Source organism: Equus caballus, chromosome 25, assembly GCF_041296265.1.
Source record: "Equus caballus isolate H_3958 breed thoroughbred chromosome 25, TB-T2T, whole genome shotgun sequence".
In the NCBI taxonomy this organism is placed as follows: domain Eukaryota; kingdom Metazoa; phylum Chordata; class Mammalia; order Perissodactyla; family Equidae; genus Equus; species Equus caballus.
The window spans coordinates 33,523,284-33,546,515 of NC_091708.1; the positions used below are offsets into that span (position 1 = coordinate 33,523,284).

A 23,232-nucleotide genomic window follows, 5' to 3' on the forward strand; every position below is an offset into this window, starting at 1 on the left:
AAAAGGGAAAGGTCTGGAATCGGAAGCCCAGGCAGCTGGAAAGGTGGTGCGTGCAAGGCGCATGGGCTGCAAGTGGGGCGGGGCAGGCGCCTGGCACCTGGGACAAGGCCACCTGGCTTGAAGTCCCAGCCCTGCCACTGCCTTGCAAAGTCCCTCCCCTCTGCAGGCCTCCGTTTCCTTGTCTCAAATGGGAGGTGGGGTCCAGGAGAGCAGGGCTTCCCATCTTCTGATGTGCATGGGAGTCACCTGGGAGCCTTTTGAAGGCAGATCCTGGTTCAGTGGATCTGAGATGGGGCCTGGGAAGCTGCATTTCTAATAAACTCCCAGGTGGTACTCATGCTGCTGGGTCTTGAATTTATCTAAGAGACCTACCAGCTCTGACAACAGTTTGTTTTTTTGAGTCGAGCAGGGAAGACGCGCTGGGGTTCCAAACCCTTCAGCACAAGTGGCTGTTCATGTGTTCATTCACTCACTCCTGCATTCGTTCAACAAGCATTTTCTGGGCCTCTCTCTGTGCCAGGTCCCTGCCTGGTGCAGGGGATATAGAGATGGACAAGAGCCAGTCCTGCATTTGAGAAACTCATGGTCACAGAACCAGAGAGACAGCCCCACCTGCCCAGTGCTGGGGGAGAAGGAAGCCTGGGGTGGGGAGGTTGTGGGAACACTAGAGAGGCCCCTGGCCAGACACGGGAGAGTCAAGGAAGGCGTCCCAGGGGAGAAGACTCCTTGCCTACTCTAATGAATGAGCAAGGAGCACCAGGCAAAGGCGAGGGAGGGAGAGGGCAAAGGTGTTCCAGGCAGATGAGATGGCATGTGCAAAGGCCCGGAGAAGGGAGCCAGGCTTATTGATTGTGAGGTGAGAGGGGCCACACACAGACACACAAGGTGAACACACAAGTGCACACACACACTCCCCGCAGAGGTGCAGATGTGGGTAAGAGGCAAAATCCTAAATGACGAGAGAATTTTTATTCAGGGAACCTCCATGAACTCCAGTTGAGTGGGTTGTTGTGGAATGGTTTCCATGGCAACTCTCTGCTTTCCTCCCCAAAGACTCTGCAAGGACGGCTTCCCAGGCTCCTTCAACGCCAGGGCCAAGTCTCCCCTAGCTGCCAATTCCCAGAGTCCACCCTCCACCCCCACTCTGGGCCCCCCAGGCTGGGAGAACCCAACCCCAGGGAGTGTCCTCTCACACACAGGCCCATACCTACCCCACCCTGTCTGCTCCAGACCCTGCCTGCTCTTCCCCACCCTTGGCCCCATGCTGTCCCCCAAAAACTTTGGGAGGAAGTTCTGGTTCCCTCCTTTGGAGGTGACTGAAGCTCAGAGAGAGGCAGACAACTACCCAGTTTGGATTCTTTCCCCCTGGGGCTGGGGTGGGGAGGGAGGGTGCTGTCTATGAAAGGTCAAGGTCCTAGATTCTCCTTGCCTGGCCTCCACCCCAATGCCAGAGCATTCATTCATTCAGCCCTTCCATTCATATCTACTGAGCATCAACTGTGCATCCGGCCCCATGCCAGTCCTCAGGGACACAGACCCGGGCCCAGGAGCTCATAATCTAGTAGGGAGACAGATGTTGAGCAAAAAAGCAAATGAACACATCAAGGCCCTTAGGGTGTCCATGGGTGTATGGGCTCTCCCACTTCTGGATCCACTGAGGAGGACGAAGAGGGTTGGGAGTCTTGAGGGAGAAGATCTGAGAACACAAGTCTAGGAGGTTTTAGGAGGAACCTAAAACCCCATTGCTATGGACTGAATGCTTGTGTCCCTTTGTGAGGACAGTCAAGCAGCCCCTATAGAGAGATCTCCATGGCACTAAACTGAGCCCTCCTCAACTTGAAGATTTTACTAATTGTTTATTTGCTTGTTCTATCTGTTCCTGAAAGAGGGATTATGGTGGGAGTAAGTCATCTTGGAAACAAATCCTACAGCCCCAGCCTGGCTGACACTTGATTGCAAACTCATGAGAGACCCCAAGCCAGAATCCTCCAGCCTAAGTTGCTCCTAGATTCCTGACCCACAGAAACTGCAGAATAAAAAATGTTTTTTGTTGTTCGAAGCCACAAAATTTTGGAGTAATTTGTTATGCAGCAATAGCTATCTATTGTTCAAAAACATAAAGAAGAGTAAAGATATTTAAAAAATGATGAAAGCCAGATTTCTCACCATTGGAGGAAGGAATTTCAAATATGGAAAGGGAGAAAATTAGAATGAACCATGTGGTTGGATAGAAATTAGAGTTCACGATTGTCAATATCTATAAATACACAGATGTAGAAATAAACACAGACGCAAATGTGTGTGAATGTTTGTAAATATACACATGTATAAACATATGTATTCCCATCTCTGTCCACTGAGAAGTCCTCAGAGTAGTGACATTCCAAGAGCTGTGGGCATACCTAGGGCCAGATCTTGGTTTCTAAATATCATTCTCCGAGGCTTCTTAGGGAAATGACTGATTCCAAGGCAGGGAAAGTATAAGATGAATCTGAAACGTCATGTTGTGTCAAAAAGTAAGGAAGTGTGCAAAGAACAAGGGAACAAATCAAAAGAAGTGCCCACTGGCCAAGTCTAGAGAAATCTGGGCATCATAATGAATATTGATTGTAATACACTGATATTGGTTCTATGGCTATATTGATATAACCCACTGAATGCAACAGGAATCCACAAGTCTATGTTGACATAAATAAACAAATGAATAAATGGAAAGTTTGATAAAGAGTTTGATATTTACATATTTCAAAGTAATTCCCCCACAAAATACTCGTTAATTACAAATGGGAAAAGAGTAATTTTACAGTGGGGAAACCTAGCAGACATCATTTTAGTTAGGCTATCAGAAATGAGACAAGCAAAAAATCCTGAGGCACATAATAGGATGCCATAAAAAGAATGCAGTGTCACTCCTGTGATGGTCCTGTAGATATCTGAAGTTCTCACCAATCTTTTATCTGCTTGTGCTGTCAATTACTGAAAGAGGGATTGTGGGCTGTCTCTTTCTCCTTTTAGTTCTCTTGAGTTTTCCTTTATACATCTTGAGGCTATGTTATCAGTTGCATGGAGATTTAGAATTGTATCTGCTTGATAAACTGAAGGTTTTCTTCACTGTGAATATCTCTCTTTATCTTTAGCATTGCTTTTTCCATTAAACTCTACTCTTGCTGATATTAATGTAACTACACCAGTTTACTTTGGGTTAGTATTTGCGAGGTATAACTTTTTCCGTTCTTCTACTCTCTTCAGTTCTGTATCCTTACATGGGACATGTCTCTCTTGTAAGCAGCATATGATTGGGCTTATTCATTTTTTTATCCAATGTGTTAATGTTTGTCTTTCAATTAGAGTATTTAATCTGCTCACATTTAATATAATTGCCGTATATTTGGCTGTAGCTCTCCCATTTTATTGTTTTCGGTTTCCCCCACTTATCCTCTGGTACTTTTCTCTCATTTCTTGCTTTCTCTTGCCAGCCTGAAATTACATACCAAGCGAAAAATAATCTTCGAAAATGAAAGTTACACAGAGATATTTCAGACAAATAAAAACTAATAATTCATCAACAGCTCACCCTCATCAAACAAAGTAGTAAAAGATGATTTTCAGACACAGAAAACAGATCCCAGATGGAAAATTGGAGAAGTAGGAAGAAATGAAGGCCAATGGAGAGAGAAAATATGTAGTTAATCTAAACAAATATTGTCTGTATAAAACAATAATAAAATTCTCTTGTGGCATTTGAAATACATGAAGAATTAAAATGCCAGATGGTAGCAGATGACAAAAGCATATAGAGGGGATAAATGGAGTTTTAAGTAGCCTAATGTTCCTGCATTTTCCCACAAGTGGTAAGGGTAGTAATTTATATTAAATTTTAATAACTTAAGGATACATATTATAATCTCTAGGGTAAGTATTAAAAGAATATAAAACTAACACGCTAGTAAAGAGATAACATGGATTAATAAAAAATACCAGATCAATCCAGAGTAAGGTGAGAAAGGAGAAAAAAATAAATACATTTTTGAACTGAAAAAAAAAAAACAGTAAAACGTAAAAGAAATTTCAAAGGTAATAAAAAGCTTCTTAAATTGGGTGGTGAGCACACAGTGTTCACTTTGACCTGATTCATATACTTTAAACATATTAAATATTCTTTTCACTCTACTCCATAGTTAATAAAAACATATTTAGAAACCAAAGCAAAGGGTGGATCACGAGGCACATATAATATGACCTTATTGGCATAGATATGTATATATACATGAAATAAGAAAGAAAAAGAAACAAAACAGGTGGGACAAATAGAAACATATGCATATATTTTTTCTGTAGAAAAAAAAAATTTGGAAGCCTTTTGCCAAAATGCAGTCAGCGGTTGTCTGTGGGGGTGGGGAACGGAATGCTGGAGGAAACCGTCTATTTCTGCCTACATATAGTCTACGGAGTTTGCATATTTTTTTCCGTAAGCATGTAGTACTTAAAGAATTACAAACAAGCCGCAAATATATTTCCACTTTGAAAAAATAAATTTTAAAAATGTGATGGGAATAGGACCTGGCGCGCGTGGCAGATGAAAAGGCGCCTTATGACGCGGGTTGCTTCCCTCCGCCCCGCGCTTAGCGCTCAAGTTGAGAGGCCGACCTCCTGCTGTCGTGACCCGCCTCTCCCACGCGGTGGAGCTGCGGGGCAGGCCCAGCCGCTCCTGGCAGGGGTGGCGGGGTGGCGGGGTGACGGGGTGGCGGGGTGGCGGGGTGGCGGGGTGGGAGGGCGTGGGTGCTGTCGCGGTGGGGATGGGGCGGCGCATCTTCAGGAACAGATTTATTTCTTCAGCGTCCAGCCGACAGCCTTACCAGGTGGCATCCGAGCGCGCGCACGCAACAAGTCAATCGCCCCGGGAAGGTGGCTCCGGAGCATTTCAGCACCAGCTGCCAGGGCCATTATGCGCGCGGTGGTGCCGCCCAACCCACGTTGCCACGCTGAGTTAAGTGCCCTCTTGTCTCCCAGTGATAAGATTGGATTCCAGGGCATGGCTGCGGGGCCCTCCTGGGGCTTGTTAAATCATCGTGGGGGCCTGTCTCCAGAGGTAGTGGGTTCTAGGTGCCTGGAGGAGTGCAAACCACGTTGACCCACTTCACTTGTCAAGGGAGCTACAATAGGGTGGAGGGGGATCTTGCTTTGGATGAGAAGACCCTGGGTCCCTCTGGGCTGAGAGTGGGTATTTCTGATCTGTCTCTGAATTCTCCCACATGTGAATCTGAGCAAGTCACTCTGCTTAAGACACTCCATAGCTCCCCATGGAGAAGGTCCGAGTTCCTAAGCCTGATTAGTGAGGTTCTTTACCACCATCACACCCTCCAACCCACCCCCACCTCAGGGTATCCCATATTCCATCACACTAAATCCTTTCATTCCCTCCCACCTGTCATGCTTTCTCTCACCTCTGAGCCCACGTTGTTCCCATTCACTCAAACACTTTTCCACTTCTTTTTTTCTTGGCTAACTCTGACTCATCCTTCAAACCTATAGTTTGAATGTTGCCTCCTCCTGGAAGCCCCTTTGACCCCTAAGGGCCCCCGCAGGCTTCCCTGTTCTAATACCACACCTGACTTGAATTGTATGTTTATTGTTTGCCTCCCCGTTGGCTGGTGGGCCCCATGAAGTCAGGGTCCTGCTTGCCTGGGTCATCACTGCTCCCCGGGCAGGATCGTGGGGTACCTAGCGGGTGCTCCATAAATCACTGTTCTGTGAATCGGTGTTTGTGTGCATGCATCGTGTGGTGGGGGCCCCTTCCTTTGGGGGTGCCCGAGGGCTGTGGCAAAGGCGCTTTGTGGGCTATGGGTGGAACAGAGATGGGAGGGACAGGGCGCAGTCACAACGCCTCGTCCGGAGGATCCACTGGGCTCCCCTTGGGCTCCTGCTGCCTGGGCACACCAACAGCAATGGCTGGTAGCTGCCAGGGCCCCTCCCCAGCACACAGTGGGCAGCTGGTCACAGGCTGACCTCAAGCGGCACCAGGACAGAGGTGAATGCAGGGCTCAGCTCTACTCACCCAGGACACTCTGCCTAGCATCCTCCCTACACATGCGGTTGTCTTCCAGACCCTGATGTCCAGCCCACGTGCCCCGCTGATGTTGGACATCTCCTCCTGAATGTCCTCAGCACCCTAAACTCCTCTGAATTCATCATCTTTCTCCAAATGGCTTCTTTTCCTGGTTCCCCATCCCCCAAGCCACCACCCCTTTTCCTCCCTCTCCCACCTACTCACCCATCACCAAAGCCCGGTCTCTAATCAAGGACCGCCCCCCCATCTGCTTTACTGACCTCTCTAGGGTCCTGTGAGACCAACACCCCATCTCCATCCACCCCTCACCCATATTATAGCCAGGCTTATTTTCAGTTCCCCAAACGAGCTGCAACTGCTCTATCCTCCTGGCCTTTGTGCTGAGCCCTCTGTCTGGACATCCCCTTTCTACCTGGTGAATGTGCATACATTCCTCATTTCAGCAAAACTCTCCTTGAACTTAATGTGATACAATTCAACTTTTTCGTCAAATGGAGAGTCTCCTGCTGAGACATCCCTCCCTCCAGGAAGCTGTCCCTGGTCCAGTACCCCTCCTTAGGGCTCCCATGGTCTCCTGGGCTTCCCCCATCTCTGCCCAGGTTGCGCTGTGCTGCCAAACCTGATGGTCAGTGTTGTGTCCCCAGCTCACTCGGCTGCTCAGCATCACCTGACCACTGGTCATGCCCCCCTTGCCAAAATCCCTTCTCTTGGCTCCCGGGTCCCTGCTCTCGAGTTCTCCTCTTCCTGCTCGCTAGCTGCACCTTCTCGGGTCTCTTGACAGGTTCTTTTATCTCCCTGCCCTCTAGTGTTGCCACGCCCCAGAACAGGGCCCCCAGACCTCTTTTCTCCTCCATCTACTCTCTCCTTTGGTGCCAGCATCCAGGAACATGGCTTTAAATGCCATCTGCATGCTGACAACTCCCACGTTTCTATGTCTGGCCTGGACCTGTTCCGTGACTCCAGGCTCCAGGCTGTAACCTGTTCCTCCCCTCTCTGTTTGATGGCTAATGCACACCTCCAACTTAACAGATCAAGCTCTCGGTTCAAACTTCCTTCCTCCAACCTACTCCTCTTCTGTAGCCCCCATTCTTCTGGTTCATGGAGCCAAAATCCTTGGTGTGGTTCTTCATTCCTTTTTGTCACCCCACATCCAGCCATGAGGAAAGCCTGTGGCTACCTTCAAAATACATCGGAGTCCCCCCCCTTCTCCCCACTGCCACCCAACCACTTGGTCCTAGATTTCTAGTTGGGTCAAGTTCGGGGGCCTCCTGACCAGTCTCCCTGCTTCAGTCCTGGTCCCCTGCCGTCTGTTCCCAACCCAGCAGCCAGCCTGTAAGTCAGGTCATACCCTCCTTCCACTCCAGACCTTCCATGAGCCCCCTCCTTACCCGGAGTAACAGCCGAGCCCTTCCCTGCCTATAAGACCCCTAGGAGCTGACGTGCTCTCCCATCACCCCAACGCTGGTCTCCTTGGCTGTTCCCTGAACATCTCCCCCTCAGAGCTTTGCACTGGCTGTTCCCTCTGCCTTTGACATTCTCCCCAATATCTGCACAGCTCCATCCCTCCCTGCTCTCAGATCTCTGCTCACAGAGGTCTCCCCGATGAGTCTGTACACAACTCGACTCCCAGTACTTCTCAGCCCCTTCACTCTGCTTTGTCTTCCTTACCAGGCCTTGTAACCACCTGAGATATCATATTTATTTATGTGTTTATTATCTGTCTCCTCCACTAGAATGTAAATCTGAGAGGGCAGGGATTTGTTCTCTTGTGTTCCCTGTGTATTCTCGGTATCTGGCACATCTGGTGAAGGAGACCCTCTTTCACCAGACAGTGAAGACTAAAAAGCAGGAATGTGATTGTATTCATGACCAACACCCAAGTACTCAAGCCATCATCAGTGCTCATTAAATACTGAATGCGTGAATGGGTAGATGGGTGGATGGTTGGGTGGATGGATGCATGGATGGAGGGGTAGGTGGATGGATGGGTATATGGATGGATGGATGGGTGGATGGATGGGTGGGTAGGTAGATGGATAAATGGGTGGATGATTGGATGGAGAAAAGGATGGATCAAGGTGTTGACTGGGCAGGTGTCGTCCCAGGCCCGATTCTGCAGAGGGAGGCAAGTCTGTCCACCTGGAGACACCTGAGCCCCAGAGTCATTTCAGAGCACCTGAGATTCTGAGGGCCCACATCCTTACCGGCTCCTGTGGGACCTCCCCAGGCCCTAGATGATTTGCAATGAGAAATTGCTCCAATACGCCACCTTGATCCACATTTCAAGTTCTCATGCCATTTGACATAGCATTTCTGCTTCTGAGAATCTCTCCAACAAAAATGCCAGCACCAGTGCACAGAAATAGACATGTGCACTGTGAGGATCACAGCAGCACTGCTTGTATTCACATACAACAGGGACCAGTCTGGATGTCCCTCAGTAGAGGACCACTGGGTGAATGGTGCCACAGCCCACCTTACAGCACTTGGTGGCCAATACAAAAATCAAAGAGGATGGATCCACGTGTTGAGATGGGAAGATTCGGGGTTGACTTGTTAAGTGACAAAAGCATGTCATAAAACAATCATCTAGAATGAGCCATGTGCTCTGTGTGTGTGTCTGTATGTCTGTGTGTCCATGTGCATGTACACTGGAAAGGGGGCTGGACTCACTCATCCACTTCCTAACCATGGTCACCCTGGGGGAACAGAGTGAGAACTGGAAGGGAAAGTCTATATACTTCCTATTGACTATTCTTTTAATAATAAGCTTGTATTCCTATGTAATTGCACACAATTTTAAAGAAATTGTCCCTTTGTAGGTTTCAGCTCTTGATCTGAACACATGTTTTCCTGCTTCTTGGTGGCCGGCCATGCTTTGACGGTAGTTGGGCAGGTGGTGGGTGGGTTGATGGGTTAGGGGCAAGTTCATCACCCAGGGCAGCGGGTGTGGGGTCTGTTACCAACCTCTGACCAAAACAACCCCCAAATCCTCGCCCTGACACTAGGGCTCTTCTACCCAACGTTCAAGCACAATCTCCTGGTTTTCCCAAACACACCTACAGCGGGGGTCGGCGAAACAGCCCCCTGGCCAGATCAGCACGTCACCTGTTTTTGCACGGCCTGTGGGCTAAGAGTGCTTTTTACATTTTTAAATGGTTGGGAAATGATCGAAAGAAGAATACTATTTCATGATACAAGAAAATCATATGAAATTCAAATTTCAGGGTCAACAAAGCTTTGTTGGAACACAGCCAGGCTCACTCATTTATGTATCGTCCATGACCGCTTCTGAGCTACAACGGCAGATTGAGTGGTTACAACAGAGGCTGGGTGGCTCGCAGAGCCTCGGATATTTACTATCTTTACAGGAAAAGTTTGCTGATCCCTGATATGTAGTATCTTCTGTACCAAGCAAATCAGCTGCCTCTGTGGCCCCACTACCTGGCGTTTGCTTTCTCAGGTCCTTCTGTCCTGCCTGCTCTCTCTCTCTGCCACCTCCCCTTGTCTACCTGCTGGAAAACCTGCCGTCCTAAAAGCTCCTTTCCAACCCTGCCTGTGACAGGAGGGCGTGCTCACTCCGCCCAGCCATCCCTCTGCTGGCCGATGGGTACACCTCCCTACTCGCCCCCCGCCACGCCCGACCTCCTGTCCTGGTGTAGAAGATCCTCTTGGGCAGGGACTCTGATTCATTTCTGTGTCTCCAGCCCTTGGCACCGTCTCTGGCTAAAGTTTGCTGAATTGCATGGACTGCCGTCATTGCCGTGTCGGTAAAACGCTTCCAGGCTTCTCTGGTTTTTCCTGACTCACCACAAAACCTGGAAACTAGCCAAGAAGCATGGGGGAGGAGGGGTGGGTCAAGTGGAGTGCAGAGAGCTGAGCTCATGGGCGGGGGTTCTGGTGATCGCAGGGGCTTCCCCCAGGGTCGAATGGCTCTGTGTGACCACGGAGAAAAAAGCTAGGACCAGTGTGGGGCAGCAACAGGAGGACATAGGATGACTCCTTTGATGGGGAGATCTTACTTGGAGTCAGAGGGAACTGACTGCGAGACAGGGAGTGATTTCCCCATTTTTGGAGGTAAGCAAGCAGAGTTTGGATCAAGGATGCCACGGAGGAGACTCCTGCCCTGTCAGGGGGGTGCACTGGATGACCCTCCAACCGGCGGCTCTCGGAGCCTGGGGTTCTCTTGGGGTGATGACCAGGCACTTGGGTACCACCAAGGCCAGGCTCTGGGGGCTCAGGGAGGAGTCACAGAGCACTATCCCTGCCAGCTGCTGAAGATCTCCCTCATTTCATGCCAGCCCGTGTCCCAGCCCTACTGCCGGAAGGCAGGGCGTGCCAGCATCTCCAGGGCTTCTCGGAACAGGAGGACCCAGCAGCCAGGACATCTCAAGTGGAGCCCCACGTTCATCACAAAATTGATGATTTCAGGGAACTCTGAGGACCCAGACCACCATCCCCGTCCCCTCAGCCCTGGAAATCCCCTAACTCCTGGTGTTCATTTAGGGTTTGCCTTCTTCCCGGAAAGGTCTGAGGTTCTTTAATGATAATTCAGATCACATTTGTGTGGCATGAGGCACCCACAGGACATTGTGGTTGAGAGTCTGGGCCTCGGAATCTGCTGCGTGACCACCGGGGCAAGTTACCGAACCTTCCAACAGCGCCACAGAGGACTCAGATTTCTAATCCGGCCCCAGCAGTGGGTGCGTGGGCCCCAGAATCCAGGCCTTGCTCCTGGCACTTCCTGGCTGTGTGAGATTGTGAGCACTTCCCATCTCTGAGTCCTGGTGTGGTTAGGATTCCCTGAGAGCACGTGGGGACTCACGAGGGCCCCGAAGCACGCACGGAGCTGCTGTTGTAAGAAGGAAACCAGCCTCTCCTCGCCCTGGTGGAGCTGGTGAGAAGGCAGCCTGTACCATGCCCTTGTCCCCCGCCAGCTGGCTCAGAACTTACTAAAAGGTGCCACCCCTCGGTTTCACGGCCTTTGAACAAGACAAGAAAGCAAAGCCGACCCTCTCCTTAAACACAAGAGACGGCAAAGGACAGTTGCTTGGAGCGGCCCAGGATGTAATGTAGGGTTACCTGGGAGCAGACCAAAGGCTGGCCCTGTCCCACCTCTGAGCCTGCTTGCCACCTCCACCCAGACATACTCTTTTCGTTTTGGGTGAGGAGGCACCGCTGGGTGCTACAAGGGGGCCAGCAGGGCCCTCCAGTCGGGAAGACACAGTCTCAAATCCCAGCTCTGTCACTTCTCAGGGACTCCGTATAGCCTCTTGGGTTTCCACCTGTGAAGTGGGACTCAGAAAACCTATTCTGGAAAGTTGATGTGAGGTGCACGGAGAATACAGGCTCACCGCACGGCGCCCCCAAGTAGAAGACCCCTTGGTCTCCTTCTCCCATTCTGACCCTGGAGTCCCAGCCCTTAACTAGAAGGGAGGACCCGGTCCAACCAGATATGCATTAAGATGCAGGGAGAGATACAGACAGGAGCATTTGCATGCGAGATGGCCAGGTACTCAGTGAGGGCTCCTGGACCGTGTGCTGTTAAATCAAGGCAGGAGACAGTGAGGAACAAATAACAATTACAGCTAACACTTAGCCCTTCCACAAAGATTTCCCTTCTGCTGGGCACTGCTCTGGGTGCTAGGGTACAGCATGCAGCTTGAGTGAGAGCAGGGGCTGGCGGATGATATGCAAATAAATACATAGTATAATCAAATGGTACCCGTAGTGCCAGGAAGAAAGCTCAAGCTGGGGGCAGGGGGGCTAGAGAGTGACGGGAGGGCAGGGGGCACGATATCTTAGAAAGGGGGGCTAGGGAAGGCTTTCAAGGAGGTGGCGTTTGACCAGAGACTTGAACACGGAGAGGCGTGAGGATCCGGGGAATTCATTCCATGGAGAGGAAGCGTTCAGGCCCTGCAGTGAGAGTATGCGGGGCAGTTCAAAGAAAAACGAGAAAAAATGAGGCCAGCGGGGTGGAACGGGAGGGTTTGTGCTGCTGCGGGAAAAGGGCAGTGCTGTGGGCTGGTGGGCTGGGCTGCGTCGGGAGCTTCGGCTCCCAGATCTGGACCCACCAGCCCCACCACTCCTCTGAGCTCCCATCCTGCAGCCAGAAGGGGCCCCCTCGACATCTCCATGTGTCTGTCTGAATTTCCCACCACTAAGCTCGAGATCCCCATCCTCAAACTCTCCCCTCCCGGGCCTCCTACGGCTCTGTAAACCAACTGGTCACTCAGGCCAAAAGGCTCAGAGTCACCCCAGACCGCCCTGGTGGAGTCCCAGCATCTTTTGCCTCAGACCCCAGCCGTGTCTTATCTGGCCTCCCTGAGTCCGCTCTGGCCCCTCCTGGAGCCACTCTGCACACAGCAGCCTTTCTTGTCACTCTCCTGCTTCAATCTGCAGTGGCTCCCACACTCCCCTGGCCCACAAGGCCCTCCATGAAGTGGCCTCTGTGGCCTTTCCCTTCTCTCGGACTATTCTCCTGCCGGTCTGCTCAGCCTCAGTGGCACTGGCCGTCGTTCTGAACCCCTGCTCACCAAGCTCACTCCCACCTCGGGCTTTTTTGGTAGCTCTGCCCACTCCTGGTTGCTCTCCCCAGAGCCTGCCAGTCAGGTCACTGTTCAGATGTCACCCCCTCAGAGGGGTGTCCCCTGACCACCTGACCGCAAGCAGCAGTGCCCTCTCAGGCTCTGCATGTGGCCCGGCTTTTGCTCTCCTACTGGCCCTCCTCTCCGTCCGCCGGTGTGTGCGCCCGCCCCCAGGTAGAATGTAAATGCCACCAGAGCAGGACAGCGTCATCCCAGCCGCCAGCACAGGGCTGGGCACAAAATCAGCGCTTCATACTGTTGCGAAAGGAGCTGAAGAACGAGATAGGCCTTGAATGGCCATCACTGCCTCACAGGGAATGTACAAATGCTGGCCCTTTCTGACCGAGCGATTTCACATCCTTGCTTTTACCCTGGGAGGTCATGAGACAGATATGCATAGAGTATTTGAGATGCATGTCACAGTGTTGCTTGTGGTCGTGAACAACTGGCAACAACCTAGGTGTCTAGGGCAACAGCTCAAATTAGGTACAGCACAGCCGAAGGGTGGAACGTCACACAGCCACTAAACAGGAGACGGGCTGTTTACACTGTCGTGTCACCGGGGGAAGGAAGCAGAGCCCAGTGCTTAAGACAGATTTATGGTGAATGAATTCCTGGAGGCTCAGAGCTCTGGAAGCTCTTAAACACGTCTAATTCATAAAAAGAGGGCGATGGGCGGGGAGGGTGGGAGCTGCCCGGCTAATCCAGCTCTGACCTTGACCTGTGAGAAGCGAGGCTTGGGGAAGGAAGCCCCAGGCCTTGGCTCCCACAGGCAGGCACAGCCACACTGGGGCCCAGGTCCCCCTCCCATCAAGCCCCACCGCCCACTCTCAGCTGGTTCTGGGGGCACAGCCTGGTGAGGGGGGCATCGTGAGCCTCACCGTGAGAGCCTCAAGGCAAGTCCCTTCTTTCCGAGCCGCAGCTTCCTCAACTGTAAAATGGGCCCATCTCTTCCCACCTCCCTTAGCTCGCTTAGAGACGATAACCGTTAGGGTCAGGATGAGCATTACCCTTGACGGAGGGTTTAAGACACAGCCTGCAGAGCCGGCCCCAAGGCTTTGCTGCACCTTATCCCGTCTAATCGGCACAACCACCCTGTGAGGAAGGGCTGTGAGGAACCCCTTCTACCAATGAGACCCCAGGGGTGGAGGGACCAGCTCTGTCACCCAGCCAGGAAGTCGCAGTCTGGGTAGGAACCCAGGTGGTCGACTTCAACCACGTCCTCTTCACTACCACACGCTAGCTGGAAAGAGACCACAGATGCGCAAATGGGCCCCCAGAACCCCCAAGAGCTGGGGGCAGCATTGGACCTGAAATCACCTATGGGCTGGTGGTCCGAGGGCCCGACCCCCCACTCCCTCCCCCGCCTCAGCCTGTGCCAGCCCACCCAACCCGGGCCCCCTGAGTGGGAGAGCCAGGGAGCCTGGTGCCTGCAGCTGCTGGGGAGGGCCTGGCCTCTCTGTAATTAAGGCAGCGGGAGGTTGGGAGCTGGGATCTCTGTCATCCAGGGTTGGAGGGAGGGGTGAAGGGTGACAGAAGTAACTTCCCCGAGCCCGGGCCAACCACGTCAGCAGCCACTGGCTGCTCTGGGAGCAGCTGGGCAGCAGTGGGGGGCTGGGAGGGACCCAGGTGGGTATTTCCCTCCCCGCCACCCCTGGCCTGGGCTTCCTGCCTGCCTCCAGGCTTGTCTCCCTATCTCCCATCTCCCTCCTTTTGATGTCCCTTCTGCCTCAGCACCAGAGCCATGTCTCCAAAAAGCTGGTCACTGAGGCTTGGCTTCCAACGTCCCAGCAGTGCTGTGGGGCAGAAAGCTTTCTCCTGCTGTAAGTGCAGGGCATGAAAGAGAAGACTGGGCAGGGGCCGCCCGCGGGATTCCCAGGCATCCAGTGGAAAGCGGCCCATTCTCTGGAACAAATGCCTTCAGAGGCTGCCTGTCACCCCTGGACCAAGCCTGCCCTCCCAGGCTGTCATCCCAGGTCCTTCTCATTCCACCCCAACCTGAGATCTCCCCTGACGTTCTCCCAGTCACTTCTCGCTCCCTATTGCGTGTTACCTTCCTGCCTCCATGCCTTTGCTTGGGCCATTCCCTCTGGCTGGAATGCCTTACCTTCTCCTGCTCAGCCTGTCCAAATCCTTCTCTCTCTGCCCAGTTCACATGCCTCCTCATCCAGGCAGTCTTCGCTGATTGGTCCAAATGATACATTCCTTCTCCCACAAGCCTAGGGCTCTGTATTCTGGGTCTAATGTAGATTGAATGACAGCATCTTTGTCCTCCCCCTGTCCCCCAGTACCAAGGCTGTGACCTCTCTGGGGTCTAGGCCTGCCCTGGAGGCTACTCATAAGCCTTGGACAAGTCACTTCACCTCTTAAGCTGATTGTCCTAATCTGTAAAATAAGGGAACTGGAGTTTCCAGCAGAGGGATCACCGAGAGTTGCATGGGACAACCTGGACAAAGGCTCAGAACAGAGCCCAGCCCTGGGGGCTGCTTAATGAGTGGTACCCAGTGTTATTATGGCTGTTTCTGTAGAGGCCACTTCTCCCTCTCCCCTGGTGACTTGACAGCCTCCCCACTCCTGTCCTGCCCCAGCGCCTACCCTCTCTTACAGCAGGAGAAAGCTTTCTGCCCTCCCAGGCTGTCATCCCAGGTCCTTCTCATTCCACCCCAACCCGAGATCTCCCCTGACGTTCTCCCAGTCACTTCTCGCTCCCTATTGCGTATTACCTTCCTGCCTCCATGCTTTTGTCATGGGGCCTGAGGCCATCTTCTGTGAGGCCCTACATGCCTGTCCCCTGCTCCCCTCCTCCATCCCCTCTCTCTGCACCACCTCCCCCTCATCCACTGCTCCAACCACCTGGAACTGTTTTGGGGGCACTGAACACCCCAAGTGACTTCTCATTTCAAGGCTTTTGCACAGGCCACTCCCTGCACCTGGAACACCTTTCCCCCTCGCTCCCTCCTTCTTCTCCTGGCTAACTCCTACTCATCCTTTAGGCTCCAGCTTAGGTGCCCATTCCTCCAGGAAGCCTTCCCTGACCTTCTCCCCCAGCCAGGTGAGGCATCCCTCCTTTATGCTCCTGCAGCCCTTGCCCCACACACTGCATTGCGCTGACCTGTTTACCTGTGCGTCCGGGGAGGCCAGACACTGCGCCTTGCTCCCTGCTGCAAACCCAGTGCCTGGCACTGTGTCTGGCGCCGAGTAGATGCTCAAAAAAAATTTAGTGACTAACTGAATGGATGGATGAGTCAATTTCTGCATCTCCCACATTGCAGGCAATGTCTGTAGAACAGATTTGAGTGGGAGGTTCCAGCAGGGCCTGGGAGAAGCCCCTGGGGTTTGGGCGCTGGTGGTGAGCACAGCGGATCCCCCATCCCCTCCCACGGGTGGGTCAGCCTCCCCCCTTCCCATAGACCCCAGGGCCCCAGAGCCAGCTTCCAGATGCTAAGCCCCTACTCAGCCTTACCTCTTAGCTTTTCCGTCTGCACAGCCGGCCAGATCCCCACAGCCAGCGTCGCGGCCAGCCAGGCCAATCGTCCCCGGCGTCTTCCTATTTTAGACATCTCGCTGCCTCGGTCCCTTCTAATGTTTCCAGCCAGGCTGTGGGGGGAGGAAAAAGAGGTTACTGCTACTTTAAATGTACTGTATGAAGGCAAGGGCTGGAAAGGGGCCTGCTTGCCGGAATACCCAGTCATCTAGTTGGAAAAGCCGCCAGATGGAATACAAAAGGAGAAACCCAGACGCTCATGGAGACAGCCTCAGTTCATAAATCAGGTGGGGCCAGGGGCTGGGGGCCCGTACGCCATGGAGCCCGACTCTCTCCTGGACCAGGACGACTCCTACGGTAAGACGGGGAGCCTGTAAAGTGGCAGAGTTGGGGATCCAGCTGCTGCTCAGGCAGACTTTTCTCTGTTTGCTGCAGGAATCTGAGTTGAATGGGGGAGGCGGTCAGGCAGCTGGGCACTGTCTCGTCTTGGGACCCGTGGGTGGGCATGGGTGCCCAGGGTTACAGGGCACAGGGCTGAAGGGTCCTCAGCAGAGCCTCCTGGCAGCCCCCCCGGCCTCTGGGCATTGCTGGGGTCGGGGAGGAGGAAGAGAGAGTTTCATCTGCTTCTGCTTTGCTCTTGGCCAAGAAGGAAGGGAAGGAAGTTTGCAGCCCCCCTGCCTGCCTGCCTCACGCGCGCGGTCCCCAGGCCTGCCGGGTGCTGTGGGGAATTTAATTAGCGAGATGCTGTAGATAAATACAGATGGACCAGGCAACAGGAACGCACCCTGTAATTAAAGCCAGGGCCCCAGGGGCTGCCACCGGGGAGCTGCCCCTGCCGCAGCCTCCCAGGGAGGCCTGGGCAGACTGTTGGGGAAAAGTTGTTTGGCACAGAGCCCTTGCCAAGAGCCCCGGGGCAGGGATTTGTAAGACTCGGAATGGCTCGGCTGGGGCAGTTTCTGTAGGCTGGGGGCTCCAGGGGTGCAGGTCACTAAGACCCCGACCACACAGCCTGGCCAGGCTGCTGCGCCTTCGGCTAGGATGCCCAGCGCACTCTGGCTGTCTCTGGGCAACGGGCAAAGGAGGGAAGCAGGGTCAGGAGCGTGGCTGGGGGACTGAGGCAGGGCGTGGGGGCAGCAGGTTTTAGGGCTCAGTACGGAGAGGGCCATGTTGGCCTTCGAGAGGAGGCCCGGTTCAGGAGCAGCCTCACCCCAGCTTAGATCGGCCTTCGGGGGGACCAGGTCCCTGCTGAGAAAGCTGAGTTCTTCTCTCCCCTCTGGACCCTGCACCCCACCCCAGCCAGGCCTGGCGGCCGGGCACAGATTCAAGGCCAGATATCCTTCCTCCTGCAGGAGCTCAGCTCTTCCCAGGGAGAAGGGCCCTCTGCCGCTTTTGGAGCTGCGATTCTCAGGGGAGCTTGGCACGGCCCAGTCCGTGGACCTGGCCTCCATGGGCAGTCTCGCTGCCGGTGGATACACGCTGAGCGGCCCCCCATTTGCCAGGCTCTGTGTCAGCAGCCTCACCAGCGGTGCAGGAAGAGCTCAAGCTTCAAGAATAGTTTGTGCTTAGTGAATAGAGGCAGGAAAGAGAGAAAGAGAGGGAGGGAGGGAAGAAGGGAGAGAGAGAAACAGGCTCCCGCCCTGGAAGAGCGCCCAGACTCGAATGGGAGACAGACGAATGATATGAGACCGGATTCAGAGCGATGAGCTCCTTGGGGGAGGCTGGGGGCAGACAGTCTGGGTGTGTGACAGGCCTGCCTGCCTGTGTTCACCTGAAGCTTGGCATGAGGATGCCTGGATGCTCCCCCACGGAGGGCACAGACCCTTGTCTGGGGAGACCAACCCATGGCCAAGCACGGTTCCAAAAGCCCCGGAGCGCCATCGCCCCCCCTAGAACCCAATGGGGTCTCAGGAACCCACAGCCCCAACCTGCTGTCCTCTGGTTTGCTAGTGGCAGCCTCTGGGCAGAGCAAGCCTGGGGCCCCTGGACACTGGGGCTGCTTACACTCTATTGTGGGTCCACGCACAAGGGGTCTTCACCTGTTGCTGATCTTCTGGAAGCTGGTGGGGCAGTGAGATGCCCAGGATCCAAGAGGAAGAGGCAAGGGGTCAGACGGGGCCTCGGGAAGGGGTCAGGCAGGAACGGAGGGGAGGAGCCCCAAGTCCAACCGGAAGGGGTCTGGCTTCAGCCTGCTTCAGAGATCCGAAGCTGAAGGGGCCATCCCAGGCCAGGGCAGTGAAGGAAAACTGTGGCCTCAGAGTCACTTCCTCTCTGGGCCCTGGGTCTACATTCCTTCATTTCACAGATACTACTTCCAGGTCCTGCACTAAGTTTTGGGGTTGGAGAGACAAGTCAAACCTTTGTGATGTTCCCAGGATAGTCTGGGAGAGACATGAGCCCTCCGATGGGGGAGGCCAAGGCAGTGTGGAACCTCTAACCCGACATGTGGAGTCCAGGAAGGCTTCCTGGAGGAGGCGACTCCTCCACTGAAGATAGTCGATGACTCCTTCTTGAAACACTTTCTTCATGTGGCTTCTGGCATAGGCCACTCTCCTGGTTTTCTCCTACCTGTTCTCAGTCTCTTTCTCTGACTTCTTCTCCTTCCCCCCTCCCTCTCCCTGCTGCCCACATGGTCTCTTCATGAAAGTCTGCTGCTTCTGCCACCCTGCATGATCTGACTCTTTCTCTCTCACCCCTCACTCTCTAGGTTCCAGCCATAGTGATCTGACCTTCCTCACACTCTCCCAACTAGGTATCATCCCAGGGCCTTTGCACATGCTGTTTCCTTTGCCTGGAACACTCTTCCTCTTCCTCTTCACTGAACTAACTCCTCCTCCTTCTCCTGATCTCAACTAAAAAGTCACCTCCTCAGAGAAGCCTTCCTAGACCATGTTCCCCCAATCCGTCAAATGAGATCCCACTCTCTTAGTCTCTCTTTTCCTTTACAGGACCTGTTCCTATTTGCACCACACGTTATTGTACGTGTATGTGTTTAACTTCTGTATCCCCCCAATCTCTAAGCTCCCTGACAGCGGTTGTCCCCAGAGCATAGCTCTCTGCCCGGAGTGTAGGACATGTCCAACAAATACTTGTTGAATGAGTGAGTGAACAAATTCAGTTGGCCCTGGCAAAAAGGGGAGGAAGAGCATTCCAGGCAGAGGGAACAGCAGCTGCAAAGGCACGGGGGCTAGAGAAACTTCAGAGGGTTCTCCGACACTTCCAATGAGGGTGATGCTTTTGGTCAGGGGTTGGCGAGCTGAGCTCCTCGGGGGGCTCAGGAGCCTCAGTGTGGACAGAGCTGGGAGAGACAGAGCTGGGGGTGGGGCTCGGGGCTCCCATCCCTGCTTCAGGCTGAGCGACATCTCTCTTCCATTTGGTGGATATCCTGAGCCCTGATTCCATTCACCAGGTGCCCATGGGCTGAAAGGAGCTTGGCCACATCCCCAGCCGCTGACACTAATGTTCTGGAGGCCTGAGCCACATTCAGGGCGTCTTAGCAGACAGGGCCGAGCCGAGCCCCATCAGGTGGTCCTGGAGAGACCCCTAAGTGAGGCCAGTGAGGGCTCAGACCACAGTGGGAGGGAGTGGCTTATGCAGGGGCAGTGGTTTCTTTTATGCCACAAGCAGAGGCAGGAAGGCAAGGAGAAGAAGGGAGCTTGGGGACAGTGTACTAACCCCAGCAGAGCCCTTGGTGGATGGGCCTCAGTTTCCCCATGTGTAAACTGGGGCGAGGGTCAGATCAGATCTGACTGATGTCCTGTGGCACGGGCCCCTCAGAGCTGTGTGAAAAGTCCAGCTCAGAGAAGCACCTCCTTCCCATCCTCCCCATGGCTGGGAGGCCTGACAGTGGGCCAGATTAGGGGGCAAGCCTCACTCTGGAGAACATTCTCTCCTGGGGTCCTCACAGGGCTCTGCCATCCCCCGCTTTGCAGATGTCGCCTCCCTTCCATGCGCTGCAGCAGCTCTCAGGGCTCCCCCAGCCAGGGTGTGTTTTTCTTGCCTGGTTTCTGGTCTGACTCCCACCTAGGACCATGAGATCCTCAAGGGTAGGGGCTGGGTCTTGTCTGCCACCGTATCCCCAGGATGTTGCACAGCCTGGTCCTGAGAAGGTTCTCAACACACATTCACTGGATGGATGGATGGTAGAATGAATGAATGAATGAATGAATCCAGCTGGATCCTGCCCTTAACTCGCTCCGTGCCCTCAGGCATCTTCCCCCTCTCTGGGCTCCTGTTTTCTTAGCTGTCAGTTGAGGGTGCTGCACTCCATGGCCCAGAATGTTCCAGCTCCGACCATCTGAGATTCTGAATCCGACTCAGCACTTGGCACCCTCTTCCCTCCCTGTGGCCTCCCTCCCGGCTCCCTTTGCCATCGGGTGGCCTGGACCAAGTCCGCGCTCCTGCTCAGCATCAGCTTCTTGGTCTGACAAATGGGCAGACTCAGCCCAGCCCTGCCTGCTTCCCTGGATGTCCCCAGAGGAGGGATGAGGTAAACCCTCGTGAGGCTGGCCACCTGCTGGGGGGAGCCTGTGATTCATCGAGGAGAGAGTGGGGCTCAGACAGACAGCTGGGATAAAGCCTGCTCCAGAAGGGGCTGGTTGCTTTGAAAATCCTGGGGGCGGAACAGACAGCTCGGAAGTTTCAGCTTCTTCCCAATGATAATCAGCAAGGACACCTGCCTCAGTTGGGGGCGGGGGGAGCGGCGTAGTAGAGGGGCAGGTGGAGGTGATGTTGTCACCTTCCAAGCTCTCCAGGTGTACTGAGCAGTCCTCCAGGTGACACTCCATACAAGGTCCTTTATGTACGTTGTCATCTTGAATCTTCACAACAAACCTGGTGGGTTGCTGTTAGCTCCATTTTCCAGATAGGGAAACTGAGGCTCAGGGAATTAAGGGACAGTGAAGACCACATCAGTGAGGTCAGTGATTTGAACCTGGGTGGCTCCAGCGACACAGCTCTGGGTCTTTATTTTGCTGCAGCCTCGGAGAGCCGCCACTGTGCCAAAGCTGCCACCAGGAGGCCCATCCATTTGTCCCTGGAAACTCTGCCTCCTCGGAGGGTTTGTCGGAGCAGTTCAGGGGATGAGCAAGACGTGGCAGGAGCCACGGCCACAGGCAATGTCAGCTCAGTTGGGGGCAGAAGCAGCTGCAATGGGATGGGATTAATCTAAGGAGAGGGCTATTTTGGGCTGGGAGCTGTCAGGGGGCCTGATGTCACCACTTCCTGGCCCTTCCCGCGAGAGGGGAAAGCTGAAGATGTCATCAAGCAGGTTGGCCTCAGCTAGTAACAAATGGAAAATAATCATAAAATTATTATGATTATTTGATTGATTGAGTGATTGATATTATGATTATTATGATCCCAGTCACGTGCCTCACATTCATCATCACACCTCTGCTTTCCACCAACCTGTGAGCTTGGTGTTAGCATTCTCATGTTAGAGATAAGGAAACAGTTCAGAGAGGCTGAGTGACTCACTCAAAGTCACACAGCTAGTGAATGGCCAAGCTGAGAGTCATGTAGGCTCGTTCTACCCTGGAGTCCATGCTCTGAACCAGTGCCCACTAGGCCCTTCTCTGAGGCCTTGTCTGTGTGGACGGAGCACTGGGAGATGGGTGCTGTTCAAGCCTGCCCTGCAACTCTGGGACGAGAGCCTGGGGCCTCCTCCTGGCTCTGCCACTTAGCTAACTCAACAGGCCCTGGGCAGAGAGCTGCACCCTCAGCAAGCCTCAGTTTCCCCATCTGTGAAATTGAGATAATGATGCCCAACTGGGGTGGGGAAGGGATGCCAAATCCAGAGTCCTTCCATCTTGCTCTAGGGCTCTGCCCTGCACCAGCTGGCTGGGCCTCAGGGGATGGAAGACACAGGAGAAGCCACACTCCCACCTGAGGTCCTTTCACAGGTGAAGAACTGAGGCCAGAGAGGCAGAGCGGGGTGCTGAGCTCTGGCTACATCCCTGGCTCTGTGCTAGGGGTTCCACAGGGAGCCACGGACTCCTTAAGCCCATTGCTCAGATGAGAGAATGGGGGCCTAGAAGGGCCCAAGGCCACCAGCTGGCGGGGGCACTCGAGATTCAAACCCGGGACTCCCAGACTCCTGTGTGTCTGCCCGCCACTCTAGGCAGCCCCCTGGCTATCCTGGTCCCCGATCCACAGACCTTCCTTGGGTCCAGGACAGCCTCAGTCCTGCTAGCCGGGCACGCCTGGGCCTCTGACCTTCCCCAGCTGGGCAGGTGGCTGAGTGGGGGCGCCCCACTTGTTGCCCCATGGGACTCTGGGAAGAGGCTAAATCAGGAAGAATAGTCAATAAGAAGAACCACGAGGACGGATGGGAGGGGCTTAAATGCTGTACGCACTCAGGCCTGAGCTGCTGGCTGCACATGAAGGCCAGGGAGTGAGGTCCAGGGAGAGGGGTGCAGAGGGCAGCCGGGCAGAGCCAGGAGAGAGCTCAGGAGAGAGGAGCTGCTGTCCCCCAAGGAGAGGGGCTCCTGATGGGAGAAGGAGGGAGGGGCTCAATCGGGAGCTCCTGTTGTTCAGAAAGCAAAGGCATTTCACCCTCGTCCTCTCCTCAGGCTTCTGGGGGGCGGCCTCCTGAACTACACTTCCCATGCACAGGCTGGGGCACCTGCTGCCCTCCCGTGGGCCTGGCCACGTGGTTCTCTGAGGCGTGACCTCCTCATCAGAGGGGTGGGGACAGTGGTAGCCGCCTCACAGGGCTCCCACTCTGGTGAGGACGATGTGGATAGATCATCCCTTCTGGTATCGTCCTGGATGGTGACTGCCTCGGGCTGGCCCCTCCCTCCTGGGGCCAGGTGTGCAGATCTTTGTTCAGTCACTCAGCAGTGTGGACCAGATCCTCTAAGCTTTCCGACCACCTGGTGTATTTCCCACTGCACACGTTAAATCCCCATTTTATAGATGAGGAAACTGAGGCACTAGGAGGTGAGGTCACTAACCCAAGACTCAGTCCTGCAAGTGATGGGGCCTAACTCGCACCCAGGCTGCTGGACCGTAGCGCTGGCTCTCCCTATTCCTAGAAGGCCGCTGGCCCTTCCCGTGAGGCCCAGGGTGTCCCCAGCACCCTCTCACTGGCTGGT

The 23,232-nt window shown here is 54.0% G+C and overlaps 1 protein-coding gene and 1 long non-coding RNA gene across 15 annotated transcripts in view; one reads left to right on the forward strand and one right to left on the reverse strand.

Moving 5' to 3' along the window:
- Window positions 1–2,711: 2,711 nt before the first annotated feature.
- The window catches only part of LOC111770584 (uncharacterized), a 39,221-nt gene continuing 18,700 nt past the window's right edge, over window positions 2,712–23,232 (reverse strand). For all 3 annotated transcript variants that reach the window (XR_002803870.2, XR_011432485.1, XR_011432484.1), the window contains 2 exons: window positions 16,118–16,251; window positions 2,712–3,477 (listed from right to left, as the gene is read on the reverse strand). This is a non-coding gene — a long non-coding RNA (uncharacterized lncRNA). The remainder of the gene's footprint in view (window positions 3,478–16,117; window positions 16,252–23,232) is intronic.
- Window positions 16,244–23,232, forward strand: part of DAB2IP (DAB2 interacting protein) — a 194,376-nt gene continuing 187,387 nt past the window's right edge. For 6 of the 12 annotated variants that reach the window (XM_070251043.1, XM_070251021.1, XM_070251025.1 and 3 more), the window contains exon 1: window positions 16,247–16,495. Coding sequence is in view for 6 of the 12 variants with exons in the window: in XM_070251021.1 (XP_070107122.1) it covers window positions 16,398–16,495 (98 nt within the window). In the remaining 6 variants the exon portion in view is untranslated. Of the gene's footprint in view, window positions 16,496–23,232 lie in introns of all 12 variants that reach the window. The other 6 variants (XM_070251037.1, XM_023628798.2, XM_070251051.1 and 3 more) reach the window with 6 other exon arrangements.